The following is a 27,962-nucleotide window of genomic DNA, read 5'->3' on the forward strand; positions in this document are numbered from 1 at the left end:
ATGAGGACCTTAAGTTGGGTTGAAGGGCATGAGTCTGGATTCTGGAACCAGGGGTTATTTTCAGCTTGTTACTTACTAGGTAATTTTATAACATAGGAAACTAGCATCTCAGTTTCCTATGTTATAAAATTAAGATACTTCCTGCATCCCCCCTTCTACAGCATCTCTTCTCCTTTTCTCTTCTTGTAGATGGACTTGTGAGGGCTGAATGAGATAGCTGAAGTGTCCAGGAAAATGTCTATCCTACTGTTTTCTTAAGTTTGTTATGTAAATTGTTTGGAGAAGTTTGTTCAATAATGGTCCATAAAAGCACCACAAAAGGGAAGTCCCATTGGTACCAGTCCTTCTCAACTGGCTCCTGTGTTTAGAACAAAATAGAATAGTGTTGAGTGTATCAGTTAGACTATTTTTGAAACGTGATTCAAAATAGGCCATTGTACACGCATGGGTCATGGAAATACAGCTGGAGCAAGCATGGAGGGAAGCATGTTGCAATGAAAGCTACACAGGGCAACTGTTTAGGGCTGAGCTGTCTGCTCTCTGCAAGTTGTGAAACTTCTCCCAGGATTGGTTTCCTCATCTGCATCCCAGCTGCATCCACTGTTTGGCTATGAAGCCAAATTCCTCAACAAAAGAGGGATTTCTGCAGCTCAGTAGACAAGCCTGTTGCCCTGGGAGTCAGAAGCTTTTACAAGAGGTGGCCACTCACTCTTGCTACCATTTCCTGAGTATTTAGATTAGGCAGTTTCTTGGGATCCCATGTTGATGGTGGCATGGTGAAGAAGAGAGCTCAGTTGGTGATTTCCAAACGGGGAGTGTGGGGAGTGTTCTACACAGCCAGCCCTATTTTTCTTCTTTCCTTTTCTTTTTTAAATTATGTAAGTTCCCCTCTTCCTTTCTTTTTCTTTTTTTCATTGATTTTTATTGAGCTGTACAATTTCCTCTGCTAGCCCTCCTGCCTCTCCCCTCCCTTTCAACCCTCTCCCAAGTTCCCCATGCTCCCAATTTACTCAGGAGATCTTGCTTTTTTTCTACTTCCTGTGTATATTAGATCCATGTATGTCTCTCTTAGGGACCTCATTGTTGTCTAGGTTTTCTGGGACTGTGATTTGTAGGCTGGTTATTTTTGCTATATGTTTAAAAACCACTTTATGAGTGACTACATATGATAATTGTCTTTCTGGGTCTGGGTTACCTCACTCAAAATGATGTTTTCAAGTTTTATCCATTTGCCTACAAATTTCAAGATGTCATTTTTTTTTGCTGTGTAGTACTCTGTTATGTAAATGAACCACATTTTCCTTATCCATTCTTCGGTAGAGGAGCATTAAGTTGTTTCCAGATTTTGGCTATGACAAACAATGCTGCTATGAACATAGTTGAGCACATATCCTTGTGGCATGATTAAGCATCCTTTGGATATATACCCAAAAGTGATATTGCTGGGTCTTGAGGAAGGTTGTTTCCTAATTTTCTGAGAAATTGCCACACTGATATCTGTAGTAATACGGGCGATGGGGCTGCGTCCCCAGCACCCCAGCCGCCCGCTCGGCTAGCTTATGCCCCGAAATAATTACATGGACACTGTATTCTTTTAAACACTGCTTGGCCCTTTAGCCCTTACTGGCTAATTCTCATATATTAATTTAGCCCATTTCTAATCATCTGTAGCACTGGTCTTACCGGGAAGATTCTAGCCTATGTCCATCCTGGGTCGGAGCTTCATAGCATGCGTCTGCCCAGGAGCCAGGAGCATGGCGTCTCTCTCAGGCGTCTGCTCCCGAGAGGAGAGCTGTCGAGACTGACCTCACTTCCTCTTCCTCCCAGCGTCCTGTTCTGCCTACTCCTCCCACCTATCTTTCAACCAATAAAATGGGCCAGGGCAGTTCCTTTATTAGCCAATGACCTTCCTCCATCAGATATCCACAGGGGCTGTGCCAATTTGCACTCCCACCAACAATGCAGGAGTGTTCCCTTTACCACATCCTCTCCAGCATAAGTTGTCATCAGTGTTTTTAATCTTGACCATTCTTTACAGGTGTAAGATGGAATCTCAGAGTTTTTTTGATTTGCATTTCTCTGATGGCTAAGGATGTTGAGCATTTTCTTAATTTCTTTCAGTCATTTTAAATTCCTCTTTTGAGAGTTCTATATTTAGGACTGTACTCCATATTTTATTGGATTATTTGTTCTTTTGATGACCAGTTTCTTGAGTTCTTTGTATATTATGGAGATCAGACCTCTGTCTGATGTGGGGTTAGTGAAGATCTTTTCCCATTCTGTAGGATGTCGTTTTGTCTTGTTGACCTTGTCCTTTGTTTTACAGAAGCTTTTCATTTCCAGGAGGTCCCATTTATTAATTGTTTCTCTCAGTGTCAGAATTTCTGGAGGCATCACAATCCCTGACTTCAAACTCTACTACAGAGATACAGTACTGTAAACAGCCTGGTATTGGCATAAAAACAGACAAGAGGACCAATAGAATTGAATTAAAAACCTGGATATTAATTCACACACTTTCAAACACCTGATTTTTGACAAAGAATATCAAATGGAAAAAGAAAGCATATTTAATAAACAGGGTTGGTATAATTGGATATCAACATGTAGAAGAATGAAAACAGATCCATATCCATCACCATGCACAAAACTCAAGTCCAAATGGATCAAAGTCCAGCAATGCTTTTCTTAGAATGAGAAAATAAGAGGTAATTTAAAAGACACTTTCTAGTTCTAAATTCTGTGTTTTCAGTCAGTTTATATACTAGTATTATACATAACCTCAAAGATGTGCTTGGGAACTGCACAGACTAAAGAGACACTCAAATATACAAAATGACTTCCCAGTGGCTAAACTCTTTTTAGTGTTCAAATCCTCCACAATATGTCACTTAATACTTTCAATATGACACATTCTGTGGTCACTTTTGAAACATAATATTAAATATACAGTGCAGAACTGTAGAGGGTTGGGAAAATTTCTTGTCACAATTGTTCATGGTTAGCCAGGGTCCGTGGTCTATAGTCCCAAAACTCTAGAAATAGAGTCAAAAGAAGTGCCCAGAGTTCAAGGCCAGCCTTGGTGTGATGGCTAGCTATTCTTGGTGGTCATTTTGTAGCAGGGGTGCATAGGAGCACAAATCTGAGAGGATAATAATTCTTGGTAATGATGCGGTGTTATGCTTAGAAAGCCACTCTGCAATCTCTAATCTTATTGGAGTCCAAACCAGGTAGAATTTCTGTGCAGCCACTTCCATCTCTTTATCCCCCTTTATGTGATTCTTCTAGACTAAAAACCAAATAATGCATCATTACCAAGAATTATTATCCTCTCAGTGTTCAAGAAATAAGCAATAGGAACCTTTCTTTAAGGCAGCCTCTTTGGGTTAAGTTTCTGAACACACTGACAGATTTGTGGTTTCCAAGTGCAGAATGTGTCCAAGGCCTACACATCAGTCATCTCTCCTCCACCCAACAGACTACCAGCAAAACACCATAATTCTTGTTTTTTTAAACACCATAATTCTTGTAGAACTCCTATAAACAAAGATTTAAGGATCTCCATATGTGTTATTGTGGAAGAATTGACCTGCACTCCTGTTGAACCTACATCATCCTAAAGGTTAATATTGGCCTTCTGAGAGAGAACTTGCAAGGTTCCAAGGTCATGCTGGATTGATTAAAATTGCCAGAGCAGAATTTCTGGCAGAGGTTCATCACTAGTCTTCTTGAGGTGATTTTAGAACTTGCTGTTTTCTAGTTGTGAACTGCACAGAATCTAGATATTTCTAGGTGACATTTAATATCTTGAGGGGAGTGGCTCCCTCTCCTCTTTCAGCTCATGTTCCCATGTCCCCTAGATCTGTTCTTCACAATGGTTATGACTTCTCTGGCTGTCTCTGCACAAATGGGACTCTTCCCTAAGATGCCCCCTGAACTCTTTCATCTTCCTAATATGTCAAGGTTCTATCATTTTCACCTTACCTATAAACTCTTCTATGATTTTTCCGACCTTTGTAAATTATAAGTTCCTTGCTCTCTTTTCACAACTATTCCTGGAACTAGAGATACACTGCTTGGATGTGCAAAGGCCTTTGAGTAGCACGTTATCCTCCCTTGATCACAACAGCCACCAACCCTGAAGATTTGCTGAGCATCTATCAAAGAATCCACACAGGGCTACCGCAAACAAAAGGGTGGAATTTAAACAGAACGTAATATCCCTAAGTGCCATATATGGGGAGACCCCCAAATGGTAATGGTCAAAAATATTTCAGCTACAGTACATCTCAGAGCCAGAAGTCTCACTTGCTTGAGGGGACAGAGCACAACTCTTCTAGGAGTCTGCGTTTTAAAATTCCACTCTCCTACCTCGAATCTGAAGTCACAGCAAGTGGGTACTTGGAACATCTGGGTTATCTGGCTCTTGGTGTGTAGTTTTCCCTCTGAATTGAAACACTCCCTTCTGGATGGAGAAAGGAGCTTCATACGATGAAGGAAGTAAATGAAATTCTCACGGCTTAGGAAGACCTGAAAATTACAAGATTCACGGGTCATCTCCCCGAGATTATAAAAGAGTGAAAAGCTGTTGATGAAGGAGACTCTCTGGTTGGCTTAGCTGCCTGCAAGACATGCAGGGATCACCAGAGACCCAGCTTTTGTGAGTTGTCTCCCATGCCTGGTAGACATTTTGGTAATGCAGGGGCCTTATTCTGGGGGTAACCCTTCACTATACGCCCGTAGAGAACCCCAATACACCCTCTGATCCATCAGTGGAGACATGAATGGATTTATTTCTCTGGGATGTCATTGGAACCCTATCTGAAGTGAACAGATGTTTCTTCATGTATGTCAGAAAAACATCACACAACATCACTTTATATTTCATGCCCTAACATCCAGCTCTAAATGACATGCTTTTTTGTTGTTCTTGTTTTCTTTTTTCAAGAAGGGTTTCTCTGTGTAGCCTTGGCTGCCCTGGAACTTGCTCTGTAGGCAAGGCTGGCCTCGAACTCACAGAGATCCCACTGCCTCCGTCTCCCGAGTGCTGGGATTAGTGACATGTACCATTACTGCCTGACTTGAATTACATACACTTATGCATTTGTAAATCTTGTTTTCCCAGTCTAAATAGAAGGTTAAGAACTGCTTTTTCTTTTTATAGATGTGATGTGAATTTAAGATGCTAACATCTGGGCAAATAGTTGATACTAATTAAATATTATCGGCAATTTGACAACTTTCAAAACCAGAATTTGAGGGCTATAGAGGCAATTCAGCAGTTAAATTCATACTGCTCCTGTAGAGGACCCAATTTTGGTTCCCAGCACCTGTGTTTGACAGCTCACAACTGCCTGTAACTCCAGTTATAGAGGATCTGACACCCACTTCTTGCCTCTGAGGATACCTACACACACGTGGCATACACTCACATACACAATAAAAAGTTAAAAACAACCTGTGCAGCTCTGAATGTTTTGCCCATGAATAATTTCTAATGATTGATACACAAGGATGGCCGTGTATCAATACACATGTTTGCTGGGAGCTGATTGCTGTGTGCCTCGGATTAAAGTACTCACACATCCAGCATTGGTCAGCATAGTGCCACCCTTCCATATTTTATCTGGTGCACATAGTGCCACCTTTCCATATTCTATCTGACAGGTGAGGATGCAAGGATCCCCCACAAGTGGGATTATCGTGGGGGTTATGTGTTGAAATGATTTAAAGACAGTGAGAAAAGTGAGACCTGATCATCCACACAAATGCACACGTTAACACATAAACAGATGCCCTGATGGCCTCTGTAACTGAGCATCTGCATGTAGTTCGGTGCTCTTGCGGGAACGAGGCTCCCATTCTTCATAGTTGGACAGTGGAAACCAGAGAAAATCCTGCACCCCAAGAAGGTGTAGAAACGCCTCTAATACTCTTGGCACTTCCTCTTGAACTGCGGTTTCTCTCTCACATGATAAAAACAACCGAGTCATGTTTCCCACACACCAGAGTCGGGTGTGCTCATCTGTGAGACTCATTTCCAGTAATCCAGATATGCTGGGAACCCTGGTAGCTTTCGACATAGGAAAGAGGTGGACCGTGAGGCTGAAACACATCTGATGCACCTGCCTTTGCACCAAGTGGGCATCAGGTGGGTTGAGTAGGTGACGCTGTGACTTGAAAGTTCATTTGCTATAATCTGATGATCAGAGGTCCTCAGACAGTGTCTTCTCAAAATGGTCAGATATCACTTGTTTTTCTATCTTAGAAAATGCACTCCTTAATTTAAGTTGCAAAAAAAGAGTTCACCTAAATTCCTATAAGCTTACAAAACGAAAATCTAAGAGGTCTTTAAAACTTACCTTTGCTTATTTGTGTTAGGAGTGGGGGTGGAAGTCAGAGGACCACTCACAAGAGTCAAGTCTCTGCTTCCACCGTGTGGGTCCTGGGGAGTTGGGCTTGGTGGTGAGCATCTTTACTCCCTGGACTGCCTCACCATTCCAAGATGGAATTTAAATAATCCTGAGGTTTTCTTTATTTTTCTCTTCCTTGTTGGAATCAGTATGAAACAACCATGAGGCTCTTCCTGTTCGAATTCAAGCACACGGGAAACATAGATCTCTCTCGTTCCTACATACATCGCTGCCTATTCCACAAGTACACGAGAAACATGGATCTCTCTTGTTTCTACATGCATCGCTGCTTGTTCCTCTTGGTTCCTCTTTTCCATGTAAGTTTTTAGTCCCAAACTGGTAGGCTTGCTTTGAGGAGAAGGACTGACTTGAATATCTTCTCTGTTTTTCTTCATAAGGCAAACAGAAATCAGTACCAAGGTGAACTTTTGCCATTTTTAACCACACTTTGGTGACCCACCGGAAATACTGAAATACCACTGGGGATCATTATCATTAACTTCATATGAAAAAAAAATAGAAACTGTACTCGGCATGGTGGCACATGCCTGTAATTCTAGTACTTAAGAGGCTGAGACCTGAGGACAGTGAGTCAGCTTGGGTTACACAATGGGAAATGGTCTCAAAACAAAACAAGTCTTTCTCCCTCTCCCTCTCCCCTCTATCTGTTGTAGGAGGCTGTTTGTTCCTGGCCACTCAGCCCAGAAATAATCACACAGAAACTATATTATTTAAATCACTGCTTGGCTCATTAGCTCTAACTTCTTATTGGCTAGATTTACATTTTAATGTAACCTATTTCCATTAATCTGTGTATTACCACTTAGTTGTGGTGAACCAGCAAGGTTGGGTATCTGTCTCTGATGGTAGCTCCATGGCTTCTCCTCAACTCTGCCTCCTTTCTCTCAGCAATCACTTTTGTTTTCTTTGCCTAACTCTGTTCTACCCTATCAGACCAAACCAGTTTCTTTATTAACCAATTGTATTCACAGCATACAAAGGGGACTCCCACATCATCTGTCTCTCTTTTTCTGTCTCCATTACACACTCTTTCTCTCCCCCCCACCCAACACACCCAAAAGCTTTCACTACTTCCCTTTCTAATAGCTTATCAAATGCAGCCACATCAAGGAATAATTTTATAGCTTTTGTAACCAAGGATAAAAAGTAACACATGTAGCATATTATCCTTGAGAAATTAGATTATGAATAAAGAGATTTTTAAGCAAACGAGAGCAAGAGTTAGATGTCATTAGCTTAGGCTGTTTCCTAGTTTTTATTTTAATCATCCTAAAAAAAAAAGTCTGACTTCTCTTATACATAACCACATCCTTGGAATCCACTAAAAATACTAAGATATCAGCGAATAATGCAAAACTGCACAGTCATTGTCTAGTACTATGATGTAGTCCAAGATAAAAGCCTAAGAACTGTGTCTAATTAAAAGAGTAGATCATATCGGAGAATCCTTGGGTTATTGTGGAAGCCTTGGCTCTGTTAGCTGATCAGTGCCCCCGATAGATTGACGCTCTCCTGGACCCCATCTTCTAAAGCTGGGTGGACTTGCACTTGGAAATCAATATACATGGAAAGTCCACACAAGCAAGCAGACTTGGTGGACACTAGCTCCCACCCCTGGGACTACTCATTCCATCCGCTTTCGCCGATTCTTACCAAGTCACCTACATGCCCAGTTCAAACCGGTTTCAGCTTTTGGGTCTTGATGTTCCCTACGTCACAGTTCTAAGGCATCACGCTGCCCTCGTTTCTGCCACTCAACCTCTGCTTTGTTCCTGTCAGAATTTTCTATGGGCCTCTGGCACCACATAGTGTTGATAAAGTTAGAGGGCCAGCAGGGACATCAGGGACACAGCCCCTCTCCTGCGTTCTCCACTAGGGAGAGTCAACTTTAAATAATGGGGAAACATTTTTTTTTTATTGAGGGACAGAAATATTGCCTCTTTTGGTGTCTCAATTAGGAAATAAAGACAGCAAAGTTACATCAAGTTGATCATTACTTACTCATTCGTGTGAACGAGTACTGTACTTTCTTAAGTAACTTACTGGGTCTCATTACTTACCCCCTTTGAAATGTTTTATATAAATTACACATAATTTAATATAGGAAATAATGGTTAAGCATGTCTAACGAAACACACAAACCTCTGCCTTTGATGGTCCCAGTCCTGGTTCCCTTTGTTATTTTGTGCACAAAATAACACAAAACTGTTATTTTTTTTTTCACGTTTATCAGAGCCCTTATGTACTTTTTGTGGGCTTGTTGCTGCTGCCTGTTGTGTGGTTAGGGTTAGGGCTAGGACTTTATACAGAGACATGGAAGAGTTACACACAATTCAGGCTTTGCACTAGATCAGTGGCTCCAGACTGGGGACAAGGAAAACTTTGTTGGACAGAGTTAGATGAGAGTGCCATTACCTTCTAAAATAAAACATCTTTGTCCCTTCAGTGACATTTATGGGGCTCAGAATAAGAGTTATAGTGGGGCCTAATGGAAGAGAGAAACTGGCTCCGGAACATTGCTGGAATGACATTGTTAGTCTGCTCTGTTCTGGCAGTTCTTTGAGGATGAGCAGAGATCGTGCACTGTCTGAGAAGTCGGGAACTAGATCCTGTTTCCAAGATTATGAATATTTAGCTATTTTCTACTTATTTAATCTCATTGTGCTTTGTTTTCATTGCTTATCAAAGCAACTCATTTTTATTTACATCTAAATCAATATTAATACATCTACTCTGTGTTCCTGGAATAAGATTTTGGGTTGTCAGCTATTAACATAGTATATGAGTAAGACTACACACATATATATATATACATACATATATTCATATATATATACATATATACATATATTCATATACACATAAAATGTATATTTACATACATTAGATTTTAAAAAATGTAACATATACTTTTTTAACAAACATGCATATGTATATATACTAAATTTTACTTTTATTTTTAATTATGTTTGTCTGTGTGTCTGAGAGGGCGAGAGGGGATTGTCCATACGCATGCAGTGCCCAAGGGTGTCAGATTTCCTGGACCTGGAGGCCCAGTTGTCTGCTGGGACCTGAAGTAGCGCCCTCTAGCAGAGAAGTGGGAGTTATTTACCACTGAGCTGTCTCCCAGCTCTTGAGTTGATATTTAAAGCAATATTGTTTTTACATGATGTGTTTGGTGTTGTGTATTTATTATCAATTATCATATTAGTTCACTATAATTATGTAAAGGTTTGCTTTAAATACCTCAGACTTAATCTGCATTATCACCTCTGTTTCGACTTGCTTGCCATTCAACCTTTCTTTTCTCAGTGAAGTGACTTGTAAGGCCGCAGGGATGCATATCAGTTTAGAAGGCAGGTGAGCTTCCCACTCTCCCCGTCCCCTTATCTCTGTTCTGTCATTTTTGACTCTGTGAAACCTGGCATCTTTTTACTAGAGTGGGCATTCCCCTCAATGTTGTTCCCTTTTTTCTCAAATACGAATTAAGCCATGTTTTCATTTAAATCATCCGATTGCCTGTAAGGCAACCACAACAAGAAATATCCCACAAAAGCCAACTTCAGTCTGCCTCGGTATCCACTCTCCTGTATGCAGTGTTTCATACATCAGCGCATCTTTGTGTCCTTGAAATAAAAGGTGAAATACAATAGCAGGCGCAGCAGGAACACAGGTGCAACCTCACAATGAGTGTGGGCTGAACGGTGTGGACTAATAGAAATGGAAACCGGCTGGAGATAGTCTATTTCATCATGCATTTAAATTACCTTTAATCTCATATTTTCCCACAGAAATCTACAATCACTTTGGAACTATGACTCCCTTTTTGTTTGGCTGTTTGAGAAGAGAATCAGCCTTTGGTGGCCTGGTAAAGAAGATGGCAGTTTTGGCTATTGAGATGCTGGAAGGGGCGCCATATAACTTTTCCACATTACCATCTCTATGAATGCATGTGTTCTCCCACTTGTTGGGTTAGGGTTCAAGACAGGTGACTTCCGGAGCAGAGCCCTTCTGCTAACATTTGGTTTAGGCTTGGTGTTAGTGGAAGCGCTAGGATTAGGGTTAAGAGCAAGGATAGGGTTAGGGTTAGTTTTAGGGTGAGGGTTAAAGTTAGGGTTGAGGTTCAGTTATTTCCAGAACTTGTCAATGTTTTCTTCAGAGTAAACACTAGAGACACCTCAGAAGTTGTATTCATCTCCAGTACCTTCATCTGCTGAACCTGACGTTCTCAGACCTGAGTCAGGACTTCCAAGGGAAAGCAGCTCCAGACTCAGGATGTGACCTGCATGTCTTTCTCATCCTTAGCATTGACATCAGGATGCTTGTGCTGATGATGCACAGAAAGTCCCCTAAATACAGATGACAGCAGGACTCATCTCAGTTCATTTACGTTTTTCCAAGAGGTGAACAATGACTTTTTTTTCCTGGCTCCCTGCCAGAATGACAATCGACCTTTGAAGTTTATCTTCCCTCTAGGCTTGACTAGTGGAAGTCTGTGAAACGGATACCTTGCTGCTTTGTGGAGGGGAAAGCTGCTATCTGATGTCTTCCCAATGGCTCCTGAAGGTGCCATTCTCTTCCCAAGGTGCTACTCCTAGGACGTTTCATTGCCTGGATGAATCCATAGTCACACCCATCAGCTCAGGACTGGGGCGGGTAATGGTTGCAATCATGACTTTGGCTTGAGTTCTCTTCAGATTATTGTTTTCCCATTTGCCAGCGGTGAGCTGGCATTTCACACCTGGGATCATGGTGGTGGGAAAGTCCCACAAAGGCCTGGGGCCCCTGAGAGACCAGAAAGACTCCCTCTTTTCTCTGTCTTATCCAAGTGATCACTCATCTGGCACATTTTTGTTTTACTGAAGTAAGGTGGACTTTATCAGAAGCCTCTGTCTTTTGCTGAGTACTGTCACCCTGAAGTCACCAGCCTCTACTACAGCATCAATTCTGTCGCCTTCCTTCTTTGCATAGTGATGGTGGCAGCAGCCATAGAGGATTTTCCAGGCATGCAAAGCTGAACTAAGAGACCACAAAGGGAGGGTCCATTCTGTGGGAAAACATATTCCAGAATGTGAGGACTTTGAAGACCGAAGGGTTTTCAGAATCACAGAGGATCTGCTAAGGAGAGGCCCTAGAAAACAGTAAAAGCTATTATGGTTACAGATGGAGTGTTACTTTGAACATGAGCATCTCAGCTAGGGTCTGCTGCTTATCTCTGCTGTTTCCTTTTCCAGATGTGAACCCTCATATTCTCACTGATGTGAGTTTGGTGGATGGAAAATAAGATTGAGAATGACACATATTAATTTCGCCTGCACAAGTGTGAGTGTGTGTATGTGTGTGTGTTTGCACACTGTGATTCTGGTTTTTGTTTTTATTTTTGTTTTTGCTTTTTCAAGACAGGGTTTCTCTGTAGCTTTGGAGCCTGTCCTGGAAGTAGCTCTTGTAGACCAAGCTGGCCTTGAGCTCACAGTGGTCCACCTGCCTCTGCCTCCCAAGTGCTGGGATTAAAGGCATGTGCCACCACGGCCCAGCACGCTCTGTGTGTTTTTGCTTCATCAAAATTGTATCTCACCATCATAGGATGGAGGAAAAGCGTGCTCCTTTGAGTTAGAGAAACTAGGAGAGCAAAGCATGCTCTCTGAATTTGAGACACCATTTGACTTGTTTGGATGTCAGTTTTCTTAAGGTATCACTTGAAATCAATGGTTAACTCATAGAGTTGTTTTATATTATACAAAATAATGCAAACAAAGTGTTTAGAGCAATGTTCTGCACATAGCATGTGCTCTGTAAAAGTGTTTGTTCTCAAGGCAAATAGCTGATATCTTTCAGTAGGCAGCCCTGCCTCTGAATTCACTTGTTTACGCGTCTCTAAGACAATTCTTCTACTGTTTCTTCCTAGATAGCATCCCTGTGTTCCCCTTCTATACCATTTGTCCCCGAAGACCCCTGAAGCCTTCAAGCTATCTCCATCCTATTTTCTTAGCGATCAATACCCATTACACATAGCTCGGGATTATAGACGTCCTGGTGAAAGACGTTAATGGAACCTTCCTTACAGAGAGGCACTTGAGTCTCCTAAAAGCCTAACCTTCAGTTAGAAAATGATCAGGAAACTTCAAATAATCCCGAGAATCTGATCAATATTTTTCACTCTTTGGCTGTGATTAGCAGAAGGACATCAGTTGTCACCAATAGTCTACCACAAAGCCAGATACATCAACTAAGAGTCCAGTATTTCTTTACATTGACCATCCATTGCAAATCCTTAGGATGAGGGTCAAGGGCTCTTCGGGTTTCCATGGCAGCAGAGGGCCTCTTGCTGACCTTCATAGAAACAAATGACTGGACAGTACCTACTGAAAACAAATAAAGCCCATTCCCCTTTAGCGTTCAGAAGTCTGGGTTATTGCTGTGTCAGTGTCAAGAACATCAGAGCCGGAAGTAAAGCCATGTGTTTTTCTGGTTGGAAGTCTCCAATCAAAGGTGTCAGATTGCCGTTCATCTCCTATTCTGTTTTATTTCGGTGTATGTCTTCCCTTTGACCCATAATCTTGGCAGAGTGAGAAATGAGAGCGGGAAAATTTCACACCAATTTCCATTTCTGAGAATTGAGAATGAAGTTAGTAAATTTCTTAGTAAGTTTATTTCAAGTCATCTCTTTGGAAAGTCTGGGATCTCTGGGTAAAGACTCATTCACCTGAAATATAGCTAGCTATGTTGCCACCTTGTGTTCCATCTGTGAACTTCACTGCCTGGAAACAGTTTGTTTTTTTTTTTTTTTTTTCTCTCTGAGAACGCTGGGATGGTAGCTCTCCAGTTTCAGCACTTTGAAAGTGAGTTCTCTATTCTGTAGTCATTGACAGGATACATGGCTTGAGAAAATGGGAGTGAGGTCTCTAATGACAGATATGTTTAATATGTGTTTGGGATCCTGGAGGGGACTGCTATGAGTCATCAAGACTGTCTCGTGGATCATTTCTATAGCTCATTTTGTGGCACCATAGTTGTTTCATTCCTGACAAAAACCTTGAAAATATATCGAGATTCCTTGGCATCACAACTTTTGAAAACTATCGCAAATGTTGATTCTGTCTTATGTGTTGAGTGTTTGAAAGGTGACTCCACTCCTCACAAACTGCTCTGTGACCACATGGCCCTTCAGTGTGCAGTGACTAATGCATCTGATCGTGTTTCCACCACCATATTCTAGGTGTTTCTATGAGCCGCTCATGTCTACGTAGTTTAGAGCTCAACGATTTGGGTAGTAGTTTTACCTAAACCCTAGGAACTAATGGTCTGTGTGTAGGCTGCAGAGCATGATCACTGGTCAGCTGGTCTTCAGTCCTTATTCTCTATGTTCTGGCTCTGGTTCCGAACCCCACACTGAGGGATATATGGATGGACTATGGAAACATGGACGCTTGAGTTCATTCTTAGAGCTCCTCTCCATTCAGTGATCAGGTTGGTCCTCCCCCAGTCTCAGCTGCAACTAGCAAGCTCAGTTTCATCAAAGTACATCTCCGTTCTGTTTTCCAACTACAGGCTTTGACACTTGTGCACAGGAAGGTCTCGCTTTTCTTCTACAGTTCATGGAATGCCAATTAAAATCTGCAGGGCTAGCGGTGCAGCTTGATACTAGAAGGTGTGTTTTGTGTGCACCAAGACCTGAGTTTTATGCCCAGTTGAGAGGAAAAGATAGCAATAAACACAGAGGCAAAATGATCTGAAAGATACTGGGACATTACAAGAAGTTGTGCTCATGAAAGACCCAGAAGCTTCAGCTTCCTCTACTTCCTGATACATATGCCTCATCTAAGGACAAATGGGATATGATTCATCAGCAGATTAGCTTGGGCAAGCTTGGAGAACTATGGGTAACATCTAATGGACTAGCCTGTGAGAAGGCTCTGGGATTACCCAAAGTAAGCATAAGCAGGTTAGAACTCTGGAGAGATTGCCTAGTGGGGAATCAGGAGGATGGAGCTTGGGGAAAGGCCAGACATAGCTATAGTGAGAGAAAGAAGACGTTTGGGAAACAATGACCAGAAGTTAGAAGTCAACTGAATGTGGAGACCAAGGCAAGATAAGAAACAATTGGGCTAAACTTTTTTTTTTGAAGAGATGTTGGATAGACACCAATGAAAAATAGAAAAAAAATCAAGAGGGCGATCCTTTAATAAGGGATTTGAATAACACCACAATGTGTGTGTTCTTCACCAACACATGGCACATTCAGGAGACTCGGGAAGTGAGGCTTTCCCTATGTTTGCATACTATGTTATTGTCTGGTTCAGTGGGACCGAGGGGAAGAAGCTTGACCTATCCTGAGTTACCATGTGCCATGTGAGATATCAGCTCACACATCCTTGGTTGTGCCCAGGCTGAATTGCTCGAGTTCATAAACCCACAGTCTTTACCAGAGGTAACCCAGTTTGAGTGTAAGAAAGAGCCAAGAAAGTCATTCGACATTTTGTTTTCAGACCAACCACACCAGGAGATACAGACTGATCGTTTGTGCCAAGTATTAAGAACACCTGAAAATATACAATATTATGATGAATGCTGGACCATGCACTGACCAATCACACCAGATTGAAGTCCTCCCCCTTATCTCATAACATTAACGGAGCGCCCCAAGACCAAAGCACAGTAGGCAAGTTGACTGCTTACCCAGTAGCTTGTCCTCAGCCTCATTCAGGTGAGACCAAAAAGGACTCTTGCCTCAGCCCCCAAGCTTGAGTTTAACTTCTTCTGTCCATGACTTTTGGACCATTTCAAGCTGACCCTTGTCACCTTTTGTCAGTACCTGCATTTGACTTCTGACCTGCACAGCTCTGCACCCAGGCTTGGTAAGACTTCCAATCTGGTCTCTACAGACTGTTTTTAGACCCCTGCATCAGCTCTCCCCTAAGGACCATTCCTGGACCCCTGCATCAGCTCTCTCCCTCTGTTAGGACAGCACCTCTCTCTTGCTCAGCCTCATTATTCCTTTCTTAGTCATTCTGTAAAATACATATTACGGTGTATAATCTAAAAGTTAGTAATAGAATGATCGAACCCGTGACTGTCAATGGCCAGGCCAGCTATCAAGCAAAATCACAGCCAGTGAAATTAAAGCAGCACCTGAAGCTGCCGTTGTTTGATACATTCTGCCCTTGTAGGAAGACACAAATATGTTTGTACTTCTCACAGCATGTTCAGAGAAGAACTTCTCACTGAATAATGGAATTTCTCTTTTAGTCCTCATAGATTTACATAGAATAATTTAGTGTTCAGGCATAAAAACATTACCCATGTACCATTCTTTTTTCTTACGGTGCAGAGATTGACCTAGAAGTTTTAGCTGTGATCTCTACCACTGAGCTACATCAACAGCCCACAGTTTTTCAAGACAAAGTCTTCCTGTTTAACTGAGACTGCCTTGAGCTCACTACATAGCCTAGGCTTGCTTCAGACTTTGTAGTTCCTTGCCTCTTTATTGCAGGGACTGGAATCTCCTCTTCCTCCTCCCCCCTCCTCTTTCTCCCCTCCTCTTTTTCTTCCTCCTTTTACTCCTCTTCCTTCTTTCACTTCTCCTTCTCCTTTCCTTCTCCTCTCCCTCCACTTCCTCCCCCTCTCTTCTTCCCTCCCCCTCCTCTTCTTCTCCCTGACCAGACCTGACTCTCCCTCATCTAGCCCCCCCACCACCATAAGCTACAACTCCAGCCCAATATTTTTTCTTAAAGAAGCAACTTTGGTTAAATTCATTGATGAGATGCAGTAGGAAACTGATGTGTGTGATATGCTGAGTCACCAGGGCTCTCAGGGATGCTTCCAAGAGGATAAATTGCAAGGGCGCAGCCACAGAAATACCGCCAAGGACAGTACACTCTGTTCTTCTCTTGCTTTTATCTCATTGAATCACAAACATTTCGTTCAGCGTTTAAGATCTTTATTTCAGTACAAGGGAAAAATAGCAATAGCTTCAGCAGGTTTAGCGGTCCCAAACAAGAAAACAGACACTGTGAGAGCAAGAGTGCTCCCACCCACAGATTCTGTATAAGCAAAGAACCCCACACAAGGCAACAAACTCACAGGCCTGCAGAGATCCGCAGGATGGGAATTGAACACTGAGCACTCATCCAGGTATCCTGAGGCTTCTGGGGTCTAGCAGGCACATAAGAAGGTGGAGGGAACTTTAAAAGGCCCTGACATCTACAGAGCTGCTTACAGAACTCTAGAAAGGTGGACCTAGGAAACCAGAGTTTCTAGCAGCCCTGTGCTTTCTGGCTATTCTGGAATCAATGAGGACGTTCTGTAGTTCTCTGCACTTTTAGTCTACTGGTGTAAGTTACTATCCTGCACTCACCTCCCTGACATGTCTACGGGAGACAATCTAATTCAAACCAGATTTCAATGATGTATCTTGAAAATCAATATAGGCACTCTGTTTGTTTTGATCTTTCTGGGGTTTTGTTTTGTTTTGGTTTGTTTTGGTTTGGTTTTTGTTCTGGGGGTTGAATCTAGGGTGTGTCCCACCATGCAATACCACTGAGCTCATTCCCAATGTCCCTAGTCCATTTTCAAATGTTATGCTTTTGTTAAAGAATTCTCATCAAGTCTCCCAGTCTTGACCTGATCTCTCTTTGCGACCCCATAGACCCTGAACCTGAGATCATCCTGACACAACCTCTGGGGATCACAGGCCTGGACCATACTCCTGGCCTGAAAGTAATTGCTCTTATGACCTTAACAAAGTAACCATTCCATCACTAGCCTTGTTTGTTCCTTCTGTGTGAGGCTATGAAATGATCATTGTCCAATTTAGTTCTTAGAAAAGCAACAAGACTAACATCATGTAGGAGATTACTAGAGGAGAGAGACTTCCTATTTGGACATTCAATTAAAGCCCATTGGAAAATTCATACACAATTAATCTGGAGCTTACAGTCTGTGCTCGTGTGGCTAAATATTAAAGGAACTGTTTCTCCTGAGAATTTTCTAGCCAGTTAAAGACTATTTGGAAAAACAGCCAAGATCTGTTTAGCAAGACATCAAGGCTGGGGCGAGCTGCATGGAGGCTCTTCATCCCAGGCTTGCGCAGCCGTTCTGGATATCCAGTTTCAAGTTCTGAACAGAAGCAGATGGTTAAGAATGAGTTGTTTTCTGTAAAATCTATAAACATGTATTTCAGTCCCTCCTTCATGGATTCTGTTTTGCTAATTTAAAATTATTTACGTGTGTGTGTGTGTGTGTGTGTGTGTGTGTGTGTGTGTGAAAGAGGGAGAGGGGGGGAGAGGGAGAGGGGAAAAGGGAGAGGGAGAGATGTAGGGGGAGGGGAAGAGGGTGAGAGAGACAGAGAGAGAGAGAGAGAGAGAGAGAGAGAGAGAGAGAGCACCACAGTATAGCTATGGCGATCAGAGGACAACTTTAGGGAGCTGGCTGACGTTCTCCTTTTTCCATGGGGTCCTGAGATGGAACTCAGGTGGTCAGGCTTGCCCCTTTTGGACTCTCTCACTGGCCTATTGATCTGCTTTTATTCACACCCCTGAGATAGTGAGATAGTAGTCATCGTGACATGTGCTCTAAAATGAATGGACCAATCACAACAGAAAGACGGTGAAAGAGAAAAGGCAGAAGTTCAAAAATACAGACTAGAAATAGTCATTTTGTTTCTTTATCAAAACTTATTTTTAAATAATTGTTTCCAATATAGATATAATGATTCACATGGGACAGTGCCCCTCACCCACAAGTCATGGGTTGACTTGGTAAGAAAAATCTTTAGTAATGGAGCAGTTTAGTAAACAGTGTTTCCTTGCCATGGTAACCAGACCATCATGCCCTCTAAAGTATATCAAGGAACCCTAGCTTGTGGGGATAGCCAATACACTCTGAGAGAAAATTCTCATTTTTGTTATTTCTGGAACATCTTGTGAGTCTGACACTGTTAAATTCTAGCTTGCTCCTTCCACAAAGCTTAAATAGGCATTATAGTGTACTCCATAGAAAGTTCCGAGTGTCTGTGAACACAGTTTCAACCATCCTGTCATGCGGTAAGTGCAGACGATAGCTCTAGTTAGTGAATGGGTAGGTAAGGGATACAGAAGAATGCGTGCACTTGAATATTTAAATAGGGATGCACTCAATGCCACAGGAACCTACCACGTCATCACTTTGCTTGGGATCTGCAATACCTCTTGAGTCCTTGCTGATAGATTTCTATAACACATAACATATGCTCTATCAGGAACTGAACCAGCTATTGTGAGCAGGATACATATATGCACACATGCACTTAACCCTCCCCCGCCCGCCGCCCCCAGGGAAGAGTACTTCTTGCTAACAGCACACACATACTCATGCATACTCATGAGCACAGACACAGGACACACTGCTTTTTGTTCCATAAACAGAGAAAATACATTTAAGGTAGTTCATGAATCATTACTGGAAGGGGGGAGGCTGAGGAATTTCTGCTTAGATAAGGTCTCATGAGAAGCCATGCAGCTCTGGTAAAGTGTGAATCTCTAAGAATATGTTATATAAGAGACTATTCAAGCATGTCTCCTGAAACCCACTAGCGCCATCTTTGATACGGACCACACAGGTTCTGCAGGGAATACAGTTGGAAAGCCGCATGAACAGCTTCTGCTAGACACAAATACGAGATCCTTTCTGTGATACTGAAGAACCCCAGACAGAAGTGCTCTGACCACAGACGGCCTCTTGCTCATCCACTTAGGGAGAACAGCTGATTTGAAGCTACAGGATTGAAAATCCTGATGTACATACATCTCCTAGCTTCAAATGTGAGGTACCTTCCTGTGAAACTTTGAAGATGCGCAAGGACCCAGGTCATACTGGAGAATCTATAATAAGTTTTTATTTTCACCATCTTGGCAAACTGAAAGTCCAGAACCCTGGAGCTAATTAGGGCCTCAGTGAAAACTATCACTGTGCTTCTCCCCTCAAAACTGGGACCAGAATTGGGGTGATAAATAAGGCATTCAATTAAAAACAGAATTTAAATAATAAAAGTAAACTCAGTAATTACAGTGACTCATACCAGCTAGAACACTTTTGGACACAAACCCAAAGGACTCCAAACCCTACCAGGGAGGTTCTCAGACATCCATTGTAATGTTGTACTATTCGCAGTAAGAAAGTAAAACAAGTCTACATGTCCTTCAGCAGATAAATGAAGTAAGAGGAACATATCCAGATACACAATGGAACTGTATTGGCAGGAAGGCAGTTGGATCTGGAAATTACTCCAGTAAGTGAATTAACCCAGATTCGGAAGGACAAATATATCTCGTGTGTCTTTCCTATGTGGACTGTGGATATTAACTTTGCATTTGGTTGTGGCTATTGATCACAAAACTAGAATGAGGGTTTGAGATGCAAAAAGTGGGCTTAAAGAGAGAGGTGGGAGGAATTGGTAACAGAATACATATGGTACAAAAGAAGAAAGGGGTGAAGAAGCACAATAGAAGTGGGGGGATGAGGGCGAGAAGCAGAGAAGGAAGACCAAACAAAGTCTGTGTGAAAAATGCCATCCTGAAGCCTGTAACTATATATTCTAACTAAAAGAAATGGTTTTTTTTTAAATGACAGATAATCAACAAGAACTTAAGACCAATTACGAATGTCTTAAACAAAGTGCATCCCTGGGAGTGCAGGCTCATTTCCTTCTCTTCTGCTCAGCCCCACCAGGCTAAGAACATTGTGTATTAGAGTCAGTTAGTCATATTTATATTACAACCCAAGATCTGGGTGCTGTTACTGGGTCTTTTCAAGGAGCTAACGACAGTTAAGTGACAACAAGGAGATGAATGGACACGAATGGGCACATCCCATCAAGGGAAGGGACGTACCAGTGTGATGTAGTGAGGGCTTGAGAAGCTGGACGGAAGGCTCTCCAATGTCTCTGCAGCACTCTGTTGATGAAAAGATGCTATTAACCAGCGAGTACTCCTCGAGAAAGGACCACTCTTTCCAAGACCACAAAATGAGTTTCCTGAGACACAGATCCAGGAAATGCACAAATAAGAAGAGTTGTAGAAACAGCAATCTTCCGTAAACTGCTGTCTAACATATGAGCATATCTAAGACCTGTTCTGTAAAGAACACCTATGGGAGGCAGAAGGTGAGATCTTCCTAGTATGCTGTGGCGTGAGTAGCCCTGGAAGGGTCTACTAGTCTCCAGATCTCAAAAGTCCTGGTGGCATTGAGAAAGGCCACAGCCACTTACATTGTTATGAACCTGGAAGTTCTTTGGGTGCTCCCAAACTGCCTATGAACATGTACACGACTGAGGTGCCCCTCTTTAATTTACTTTCTGTTAACTCCTCAGAAAACAGTGAAACAATGGGAAAATATGGACCAGCAGAAGCAAGACCTAGGAAGGCATTCCCTTCCAAAGAGAAAAAGCCAGGCATCATTTGTGTGTGTGTGTGTGTGTGTGTGTGTGTGTGTGTTTGTGTGCATGTACATATATGTATGTATGCATGCTTGTATTATGTATGTATGTGTACATAGATGTCTTCTTCGTACAATTTTGATGAAGATTGGCCTTCCGTAGGGAGTTAATATGTCAAAAAATATTTTAAGAGCCTACAGATTCCTGTAAAGTCCATAAAACTGTACATAGTGCGTATATCATCAACATGAAGCTGAATCATTGTGACAATCAACAAACTTCTCAGAGCATTCTGTTTAACCTAAAATGCCATAACGCCGCTAAGGTGTTAGTAATATTGCCTTGTTTTGTTATTAAGCTAAGGCTGATCTTGAACTCTAGATTCTCCTGCCTCGGTCTCACAAGTGATGAGATTACAGGCATACACAACTGTACCCAACTTAAACTTGCAGCCCTGACAAGTAACAAGTATGTCTCAGCTCTGCTTAAACCCTGGGTTGGCTTCTCTGACAGTTGCCCCGCCATCATCCTCTGGTTTAGAGAATTTCAACTTGGCTCTCAGCTCATGAAATGCACCTAATTTATACACAGTTATTTAAGGAAACTGTAATTAGGAAAGCAACTGCAAAGCACGTAAGACTTAGTAGATAATTAGCATATCGTAAGTGCTAAATGTCCACCAGACACAAGTACATCGACTTTTTCATTTAACCCTGGGGCAACTAGATAAGATGGATACTACCATCATATATTTCATGCCAGAAAATTCTCCATGTACCTTTAGAAAACCATCACACAGTACTTTCTGTGTATAAAAACAATTAAGATTTGTACTTAACCATCTCAACATTAAGTATGACATAGTAAAAGGCACAAATTGATAAAGAATATGATAAACTCTCATATAGTAAGATTAAGATGAATTATTCTAGCCTAAATATTCCAGTGGAGTTCAGACGTGTTTTTTTTTTTTGTTTGTTTGTTTTGCTCCCTCCCCGACCACCATGGCCTCTGAGCATCATGAGGGTGGGGAGCAGATATTCTGCAAATATTAGGAAAAGCCTAGAATTTTGGGAAGCAAATCATCTGGGCAAATGCTTCAAAATACCTAGAACTGTACCATCAGACTTGCAGCAAAACCCTCAAAGTCCTGAATTTTATAACACTGGTAACACAGACTGAACAGAGACTCGGTGGTTAGACACATTTGCTGCTCTTGTGGAGGGCCTGTGTGTGGCTCCTAGCAACCACGTGGTCACCCACAACTGCATGTAACCCCTGTCTAAGGGAAATTAATGCCTTCTTCTGACCTATGAGGCACCAGCACAGACACAGCGCATATACATTCCTGCAGGCAAAACACACTCATAAAACAAAAGCCTCTTTAAAAAAGATTTCTCCTTCTATTTTTATTGGCAGTATGCCTAGAATCAGCTGACTGATAACAGAAACAATTGGAGGCTCTCCATCCTTTGCTCAAGTCTTGGGTCCTAACAGGCATTTTACCATTTTGTTAGGATAAACTTGTCAAGAATGGCATCGATTACTTAGATTAAAACAGAATGCCTGGCAAGATGTGATGGTGGCACATTGTATAATTCCAGCACTCAGGAGCCTGAGAAAGGAGGACAGCCTTGAGTTTGAGGCTAGCCTGGGCTGTTTTTCATTTAATGGGGGAGTTTTTTTTTTTTTTTTTTTAGGGTTTCTTACTAAAATTCCATTTGAGATATTTTTCTGGTCTCTTTTTGTTTTTTATTACTAATACAATATTTTTTTGAGAATACAGTTTGTATGTGGTCTAACTTTTCCTGAATTTAATTCAGTTTGTTTTATACCCTAGAATATGGTTTACAAATGTAAACTTTCCACTAGTACACAAGGTGATATTTAATTTAGTAAGTCCTTTCTGCTCTGAAATAAGTCTTGGTTATTGTATGATATCTGTTTGATTCTGCTGTCCTCCCTGCCCCCACTTAAACAGTGAAATCTTCCCTTGTATAGCATGCCTCTAAGCAGCTCCCACTTTGCTTAGCTTAGGGTAAGTTCCACATTGAAAATACATACTTGCCAGAGAGACAGAGCTGGGAAGATGGCTCATCTTTCAAATCTTACATAAGCCTAGAGCCTTAACTTTAATCCCCAAAACCTACTTAAAGGTGGAAGGTAAGAACTGGCTCCATAAAGTTGTCCTCTGATCTCTGTCTACACAGACATATGACAGGCAGACAGACAGGCAGATAGATAGACATATACACACACATACATATAACCAGGCAGGCAGGTATACACATATATCCATATGTATATAGATTAATAATAGTAATAATAAATACAACACTACAATAATAAAAAATATATGAACACACATGTGACAGTTCGTTAGCTGTCACAAATAAAAGTATCTCACTTGTAGGGGGTGGATATCTGTCAGGACTGGGTCCCTCCTTGTAGGGTTCTCATCGGGAAAGTATCCTTTATTCTCCACTCCCAGCATTTCTCTAGGAGAGCTGTGAAGAGGGAACACGGAACACTGACTCAGGCTGTTGGAAAAGACACGAGATTCTAATTATACCACACAGGATATTTTTAAGTGATGTGTAGCTTGTACCTTGTAACCACTCAACTGCAGCTCAGAGAGAAACCAATATTTGTATTGTATGAAAGAGCTAAACAGGTTTTCAGCTTGTAAAGAAGTTTGGAAACCAAGAGGATAAACATTTGGAGATGAACAGACAGGTAAAAGTTTGATTTGGCATTCTTATCTGGTTTTCAGTAGTAGACTCAGATCACCCCACACTGATATGTTCTGTGGCCACAGAGTTAGCATGTATTTAGTGATAGCCTCCTTTCACGCAGAATATGTAGACATACTTTTGAACTGGCTTTATCTTGATGCATTTCTGGTAGCGGACTAGTAATATGACAAGTCCAACCCCAATGATGACCATGACGAGCACAACGACCATGATAGAGACACCTACAACATAAAAACAAGTAAACCGAACTTCAGCGGGCCGTCCACTTGAGGACAGTAGAACTTACAATCTCACTTCTTCCCCAAAGGGCTTTAGCTCCCTGTCCTCTAACATGACACAAATTATTATAGTCTCTATTCACAATTAACAATCCACCCCAAGATTCCAGCATGCTTAAAGAAAGCCATAGTCAGCAAGAAAACGTTTGCTTGATAGTTATTAACCAACGCTAGAAAAAGCCCATTGCAGTTTGGGTTTCAGAAGTCATAAGTGACAGTTGTCTGGAAGATATATTAATTCTAAAAAGCAAATGTAGTAAATTTAGTTTGAGTCTCCAAACATGCAAAATAGGAAGGCAGGACCATAAAAACCCTCTTGGAAACAGCAAACACACGGCAGATGAGACAAAACCTTCATGGCAGAAGACTTTGAACATACATGAGAGTTATAGTCCTTACTAGTAAGGTTTAAAGTTTCTCCCCAGTCTGCAATTATTGCTCCATCCTCACAGTGGCACTCGTGTTCACGGTCAAGCACCTGGAAGAGCAGCCAATCATGTATTGCTACTGTTATCGAATGACTGAGAAAAGCCTGCTTTGCAGCTCATTTCTGCTAATGTTAGTTTTGCATCAGGCCAATCCATCCATTTATCCATAACTATAGATTTCTAGTACTTGAAGGAGTATCTGATATATATCTTAATAAATTTTAAGTGATAGCTGGGTTTCAGGATGATGTTTCACCCAGATATAAACCATTAGCATTGAGCAGTGTTGAGCTAAAAACCAATTTAGAATGTGTGTGTTTTTACAAAACCTTTGGGCTGAGGTTGATACTAGTGTAACTTAACTGTAAGTGACATTAGGAAAAATTAAAGTTTAAACTTCATACTTAAGCTTTATATGTATACACAAAAGTAGGTTTCTAAATTATCAATATAGATAATAAATTATTTCCCTTTAACAATGGTAATTCAATAATATCCAGGTTGGGTCTTTGCACTGATTTTATTGATTATACATAAAATGTAAAGAAAATATATAGCTCTTCAAAAGAATAAGCTTACTTTCATACAGGCTCAAGAGTGAGGGCTAAGGTAAGGGGGAAAAAAGGATGCTGAGACACTACTTTAAGAGGCAATGGAATCTTACAGCGTTTTCCTCACACTGGGAGGGGCAGCTGCTGGTATTGTAGGTCTTTTCCATCTGTACGCATTCGCCGTAACTGCAGACCTAGAGGGGAAGCAATCGGCGTGAATTACAGAGGCGCAACTTACGGGACACGTGATTTTACACACTGACAGAAGGAATTCTGCTTTCCTTCTTATGTGGCTTAGTTGCATGTTGGATGCAGCACTAGGGAGATTGCTTTCACTCTTGTGACACCCATGTCAATCTCCCTAAGGGGAATCACAAGTAGACTTGATATAATACTGAGGAATGTCTTGCTTTGGTTTACCAACTTTGGGTGTTTAGTCAAACCAAAGATAACCCCAAAGACAGTTTCAGTTCCCCTATACGAATGGATAGAATAACACCTCTTTCTCTCTCCCTCCCTCTCTCTTCATCTGATCTCCTTTCTTCTTCCTTTACTCTCCAATCTCTCACCATTCTTCTCTTCCTCCTCTTCCCTTGTGCCTCATCCTTTTTTGTCCTGTTAGTGCTGTATTCTAAACAAGAAGATGGGAACCAAAGAGCCTCGTGTTGTGTTTATGCAGGAATTTATTTCTAAAAAACTCTTTTCTGGACTCTCATGCTTTTTGAAGAATTATTCATGCTAAAGAAGATAGTGACTCAACCTCAGTGTCCATCAATACACGGACATAAAAATGTGCAAACATGTCACGGAGTATAGCTTAGCTGCAGAATGAATAAAAGCACGTCATCGTGGCATCTTGAGTAAGTGTGGGAGGCAGATTACGTGAGGTACGTCAGACACAGGTTGGGAATTTCACACCTGAGACAGTTCAGGAATTCTCAATCACACACGAAAGCTAAGAACAATGATCTTAAGAAGTAGAGAACTAGACTGCGGTTTCCAAAGGCTGGTGGGGAGGCCAGGAAAAGGAAAAGGGAGACTCAAGATAATATGTTTAAATATTCAATTAACCAGGAATAGTAATTTCTAGTGGATCGTATGGCAGAATGTTTGTAATTAATAATATCTCATTGTATGTTTTAACATAGTTAGAAGAGAGGGTTTTGGATGTTCACAACATGAGGAAATGGTCAGCTGTTAAAGAGGTGTCTATCCTAATTACTCAGATTTGGTTATTACTCATTCTACATATGTGCTGAAAGATTATACTGTACCCAACAGATATGCATAATAATTAAGTGTGGGCCATAATAATTACTAAAATCTGGAATATAGAGTAAAAAGTCTTCCTTGTTTTCTCTTTGTTAAAATTAACTGTAGCAAGTCAAGCTGAAATCCAAGTAGGCCCAATATTCCGCGAGTAGCCAGCTCTCTTCCTGTAGATCCAGTATGCCCCTGTCTCCACAGCCCCAGGAAAGCATTTCTGTGGCCAGGCTCTGTGTAGGACATAATCAAGTACACTGGTCTGTAGGCTGCGGGAAGCAGGCCTAATTACGAAACCCTAGTACGTAGTCTATCAACATGGTGGAAGGGATAAAAGGCAGAGTGCTTGCTGGCGTCAGTAACATTAACTGGAGTAGAAGCCATGCATAATTTCATTAGATGCCTATTTTAAGATACTAATTAAGCATACTTATACCAATTACATATAATTTAGGATAACGGCAATTAAGCAAGAATAATATTACCATCTTATCACTACCCTCTCCTTCAATAAGTAACAGGAAACGTGGCCATTGTTTCCCCCTGTTTCCCCACATAGAAACCCATCAGGAGTCAATCCCAGAAGCCATGATGTTGGCGAGCCGCTGTCCTCTTACCATTCCGTCCCCACATTTCGTTCCAGTATTAACCAGGCCCATGTCTCTAGAATTGTGGTTTAAAAACATGGTCTTGCATTTGATGGTCACATTCTGCTTCTGATTAGTCAGGCTATACACTTTACTCTCTCCGAGGAGCGACGAGCGCTGCCCTCCAGCACAGAAGAGCTTTCCACATTTGAGATCTCTGGAGGAAAAGAAGTAGAATGTTCTCAGACTCAGAACCAGGAACCAACGTTTCAGAGATGAGACAACCAGCCCAGCCGCTTTCCTCCAAACCCCATTGGTTGGCAGTTTCCAGGACTGTGGTAAACCGAAAAAGTTCTCAGACATTTAAAGCCCGAACTCTAAGAACTGACCTGAATAGATAGTGTGCGAAATAATCACTGAAAGAATTTTAAGTTCTTAAAACGCAATATTCATTAACACTCACAAAGGATATTTGTTAGTGGCTTTGATTAGCATAACTTTAATGGGAACACTAAGAGCTGTTCTTCCTCTCTTGATATTAACAAATTCTAGCAAGCCTGGGGGCCGTGTTTCTTCAGCACCCACTGCACAGAAGGTTCGCCACTGGAAGTGAGTGGCTGAGAGGGAAGTGAGGCGCACTCCGTTTCTGCATGGAGTATATAGAAGCCATGGGAGCTTGACCGGAGGATTCTGGGATTGTTCCTTTCAGTCCAGTCCCTATTTTGCCACACATGAAAGGCCACACAGAACTGCAGCCTACGAACCTGGAAGGGAGTTTAACTCATGGAGATCAGTCTTACTTCCAATTTCTTTAGAGGCCTTCCCTGTTTTCCTTCACTCTTTTATTTACCCCCTTTATCACATTGTTTCCATTCCTGTTTTCCCTGGTTTGGTAGCATTCGTTTCCTCCCTTTCTTTCTACCCATCTTACCCCTTCTTTAGTCTTTCTATTCCAGGACCTCAACTAGTAAACTCGGCAAATTCGACTAATGACGCCAAGGGTCTGGGCTTTCCATGCTCCTTCTAATTCTCAGCAAAATCAGAATAACAGCTTTCAAAATGGAGTCTTTATGAGCTCTCAATTCACTTTCCTGGACATCTGCTTCCATGGGGCACTTACTTCTCATCACAGGGAGCAAATGTGTTTCCCTTTTTCTTGCAGTATCCAAATCTGTTTCCTTTTTTATTTATCTTGTAGCAAAGACCATGACTCTCTTGTGCTCCTGGGGTTCAAAATTACACAGTGAGAAGAAAA

General features: G+C 41.6%; 1 protein-coding gene across 1 annotated transcript in view; it reads right to left on the reverse strand.

Annotated features, from left to right (window-relative positions):
• Positions 1-17,504: 17,504 nt before the first annotated feature.
• Positions 17,505-27,962, reverse strand: part of Adam7 (ADAM metallopeptidase domain 7) — a 44,946-nt gene continuing 34,488 nt past the window's right edge. The window contains exons 16-24 of the mRNA XM_041676598.1: positions 27,828-27,930; positions 26,738-26,924; positions 24,971-25,051; positions 24,278-24,356; positions 23,716-23,821; positions 23,252-23,351; positions 20,300-20,362; positions 18,585-18,641; positions 17,505-17,549 (exon numbers count right to left, since the gene is read on the reverse strand). Of these exons, the coding sequence (XP_041532532.1) occupies positions 17,505-17,549; positions 18,585-18,641; positions 20,300-20,362; positions 23,252-23,351; positions 23,716-23,821; positions 24,278-24,356; positions 24,971-25,051; positions 26,738-26,924; positions 27,828-27,930 (821 nt within the window). The remainder of the gene's footprint in view (positions 17,550-18,584; positions 18,642-20,299; positions 20,363-23,251; positions 23,352-23,715; positions 23,822-24,277; positions 24,357-24,970; positions 25,052-26,737; positions 26,925-27,827; positions 27,931-27,962) is intronic.

Source organism: Microtus oregoni, unplaced genomic scaffold (genome assembly GCF_018167655.1).
Source record: "Microtus oregoni isolate MIOR12 unplaced genomic scaffold, Mior012 000001F_ref0000356, whole genome shotgun sequence".
NCBI classification, from domain to species: domain Eukaryota; kingdom Metazoa; phylum Chordata; class Mammalia; order Rodentia; family Cricetidae; genus Microtus; species Microtus oregoni.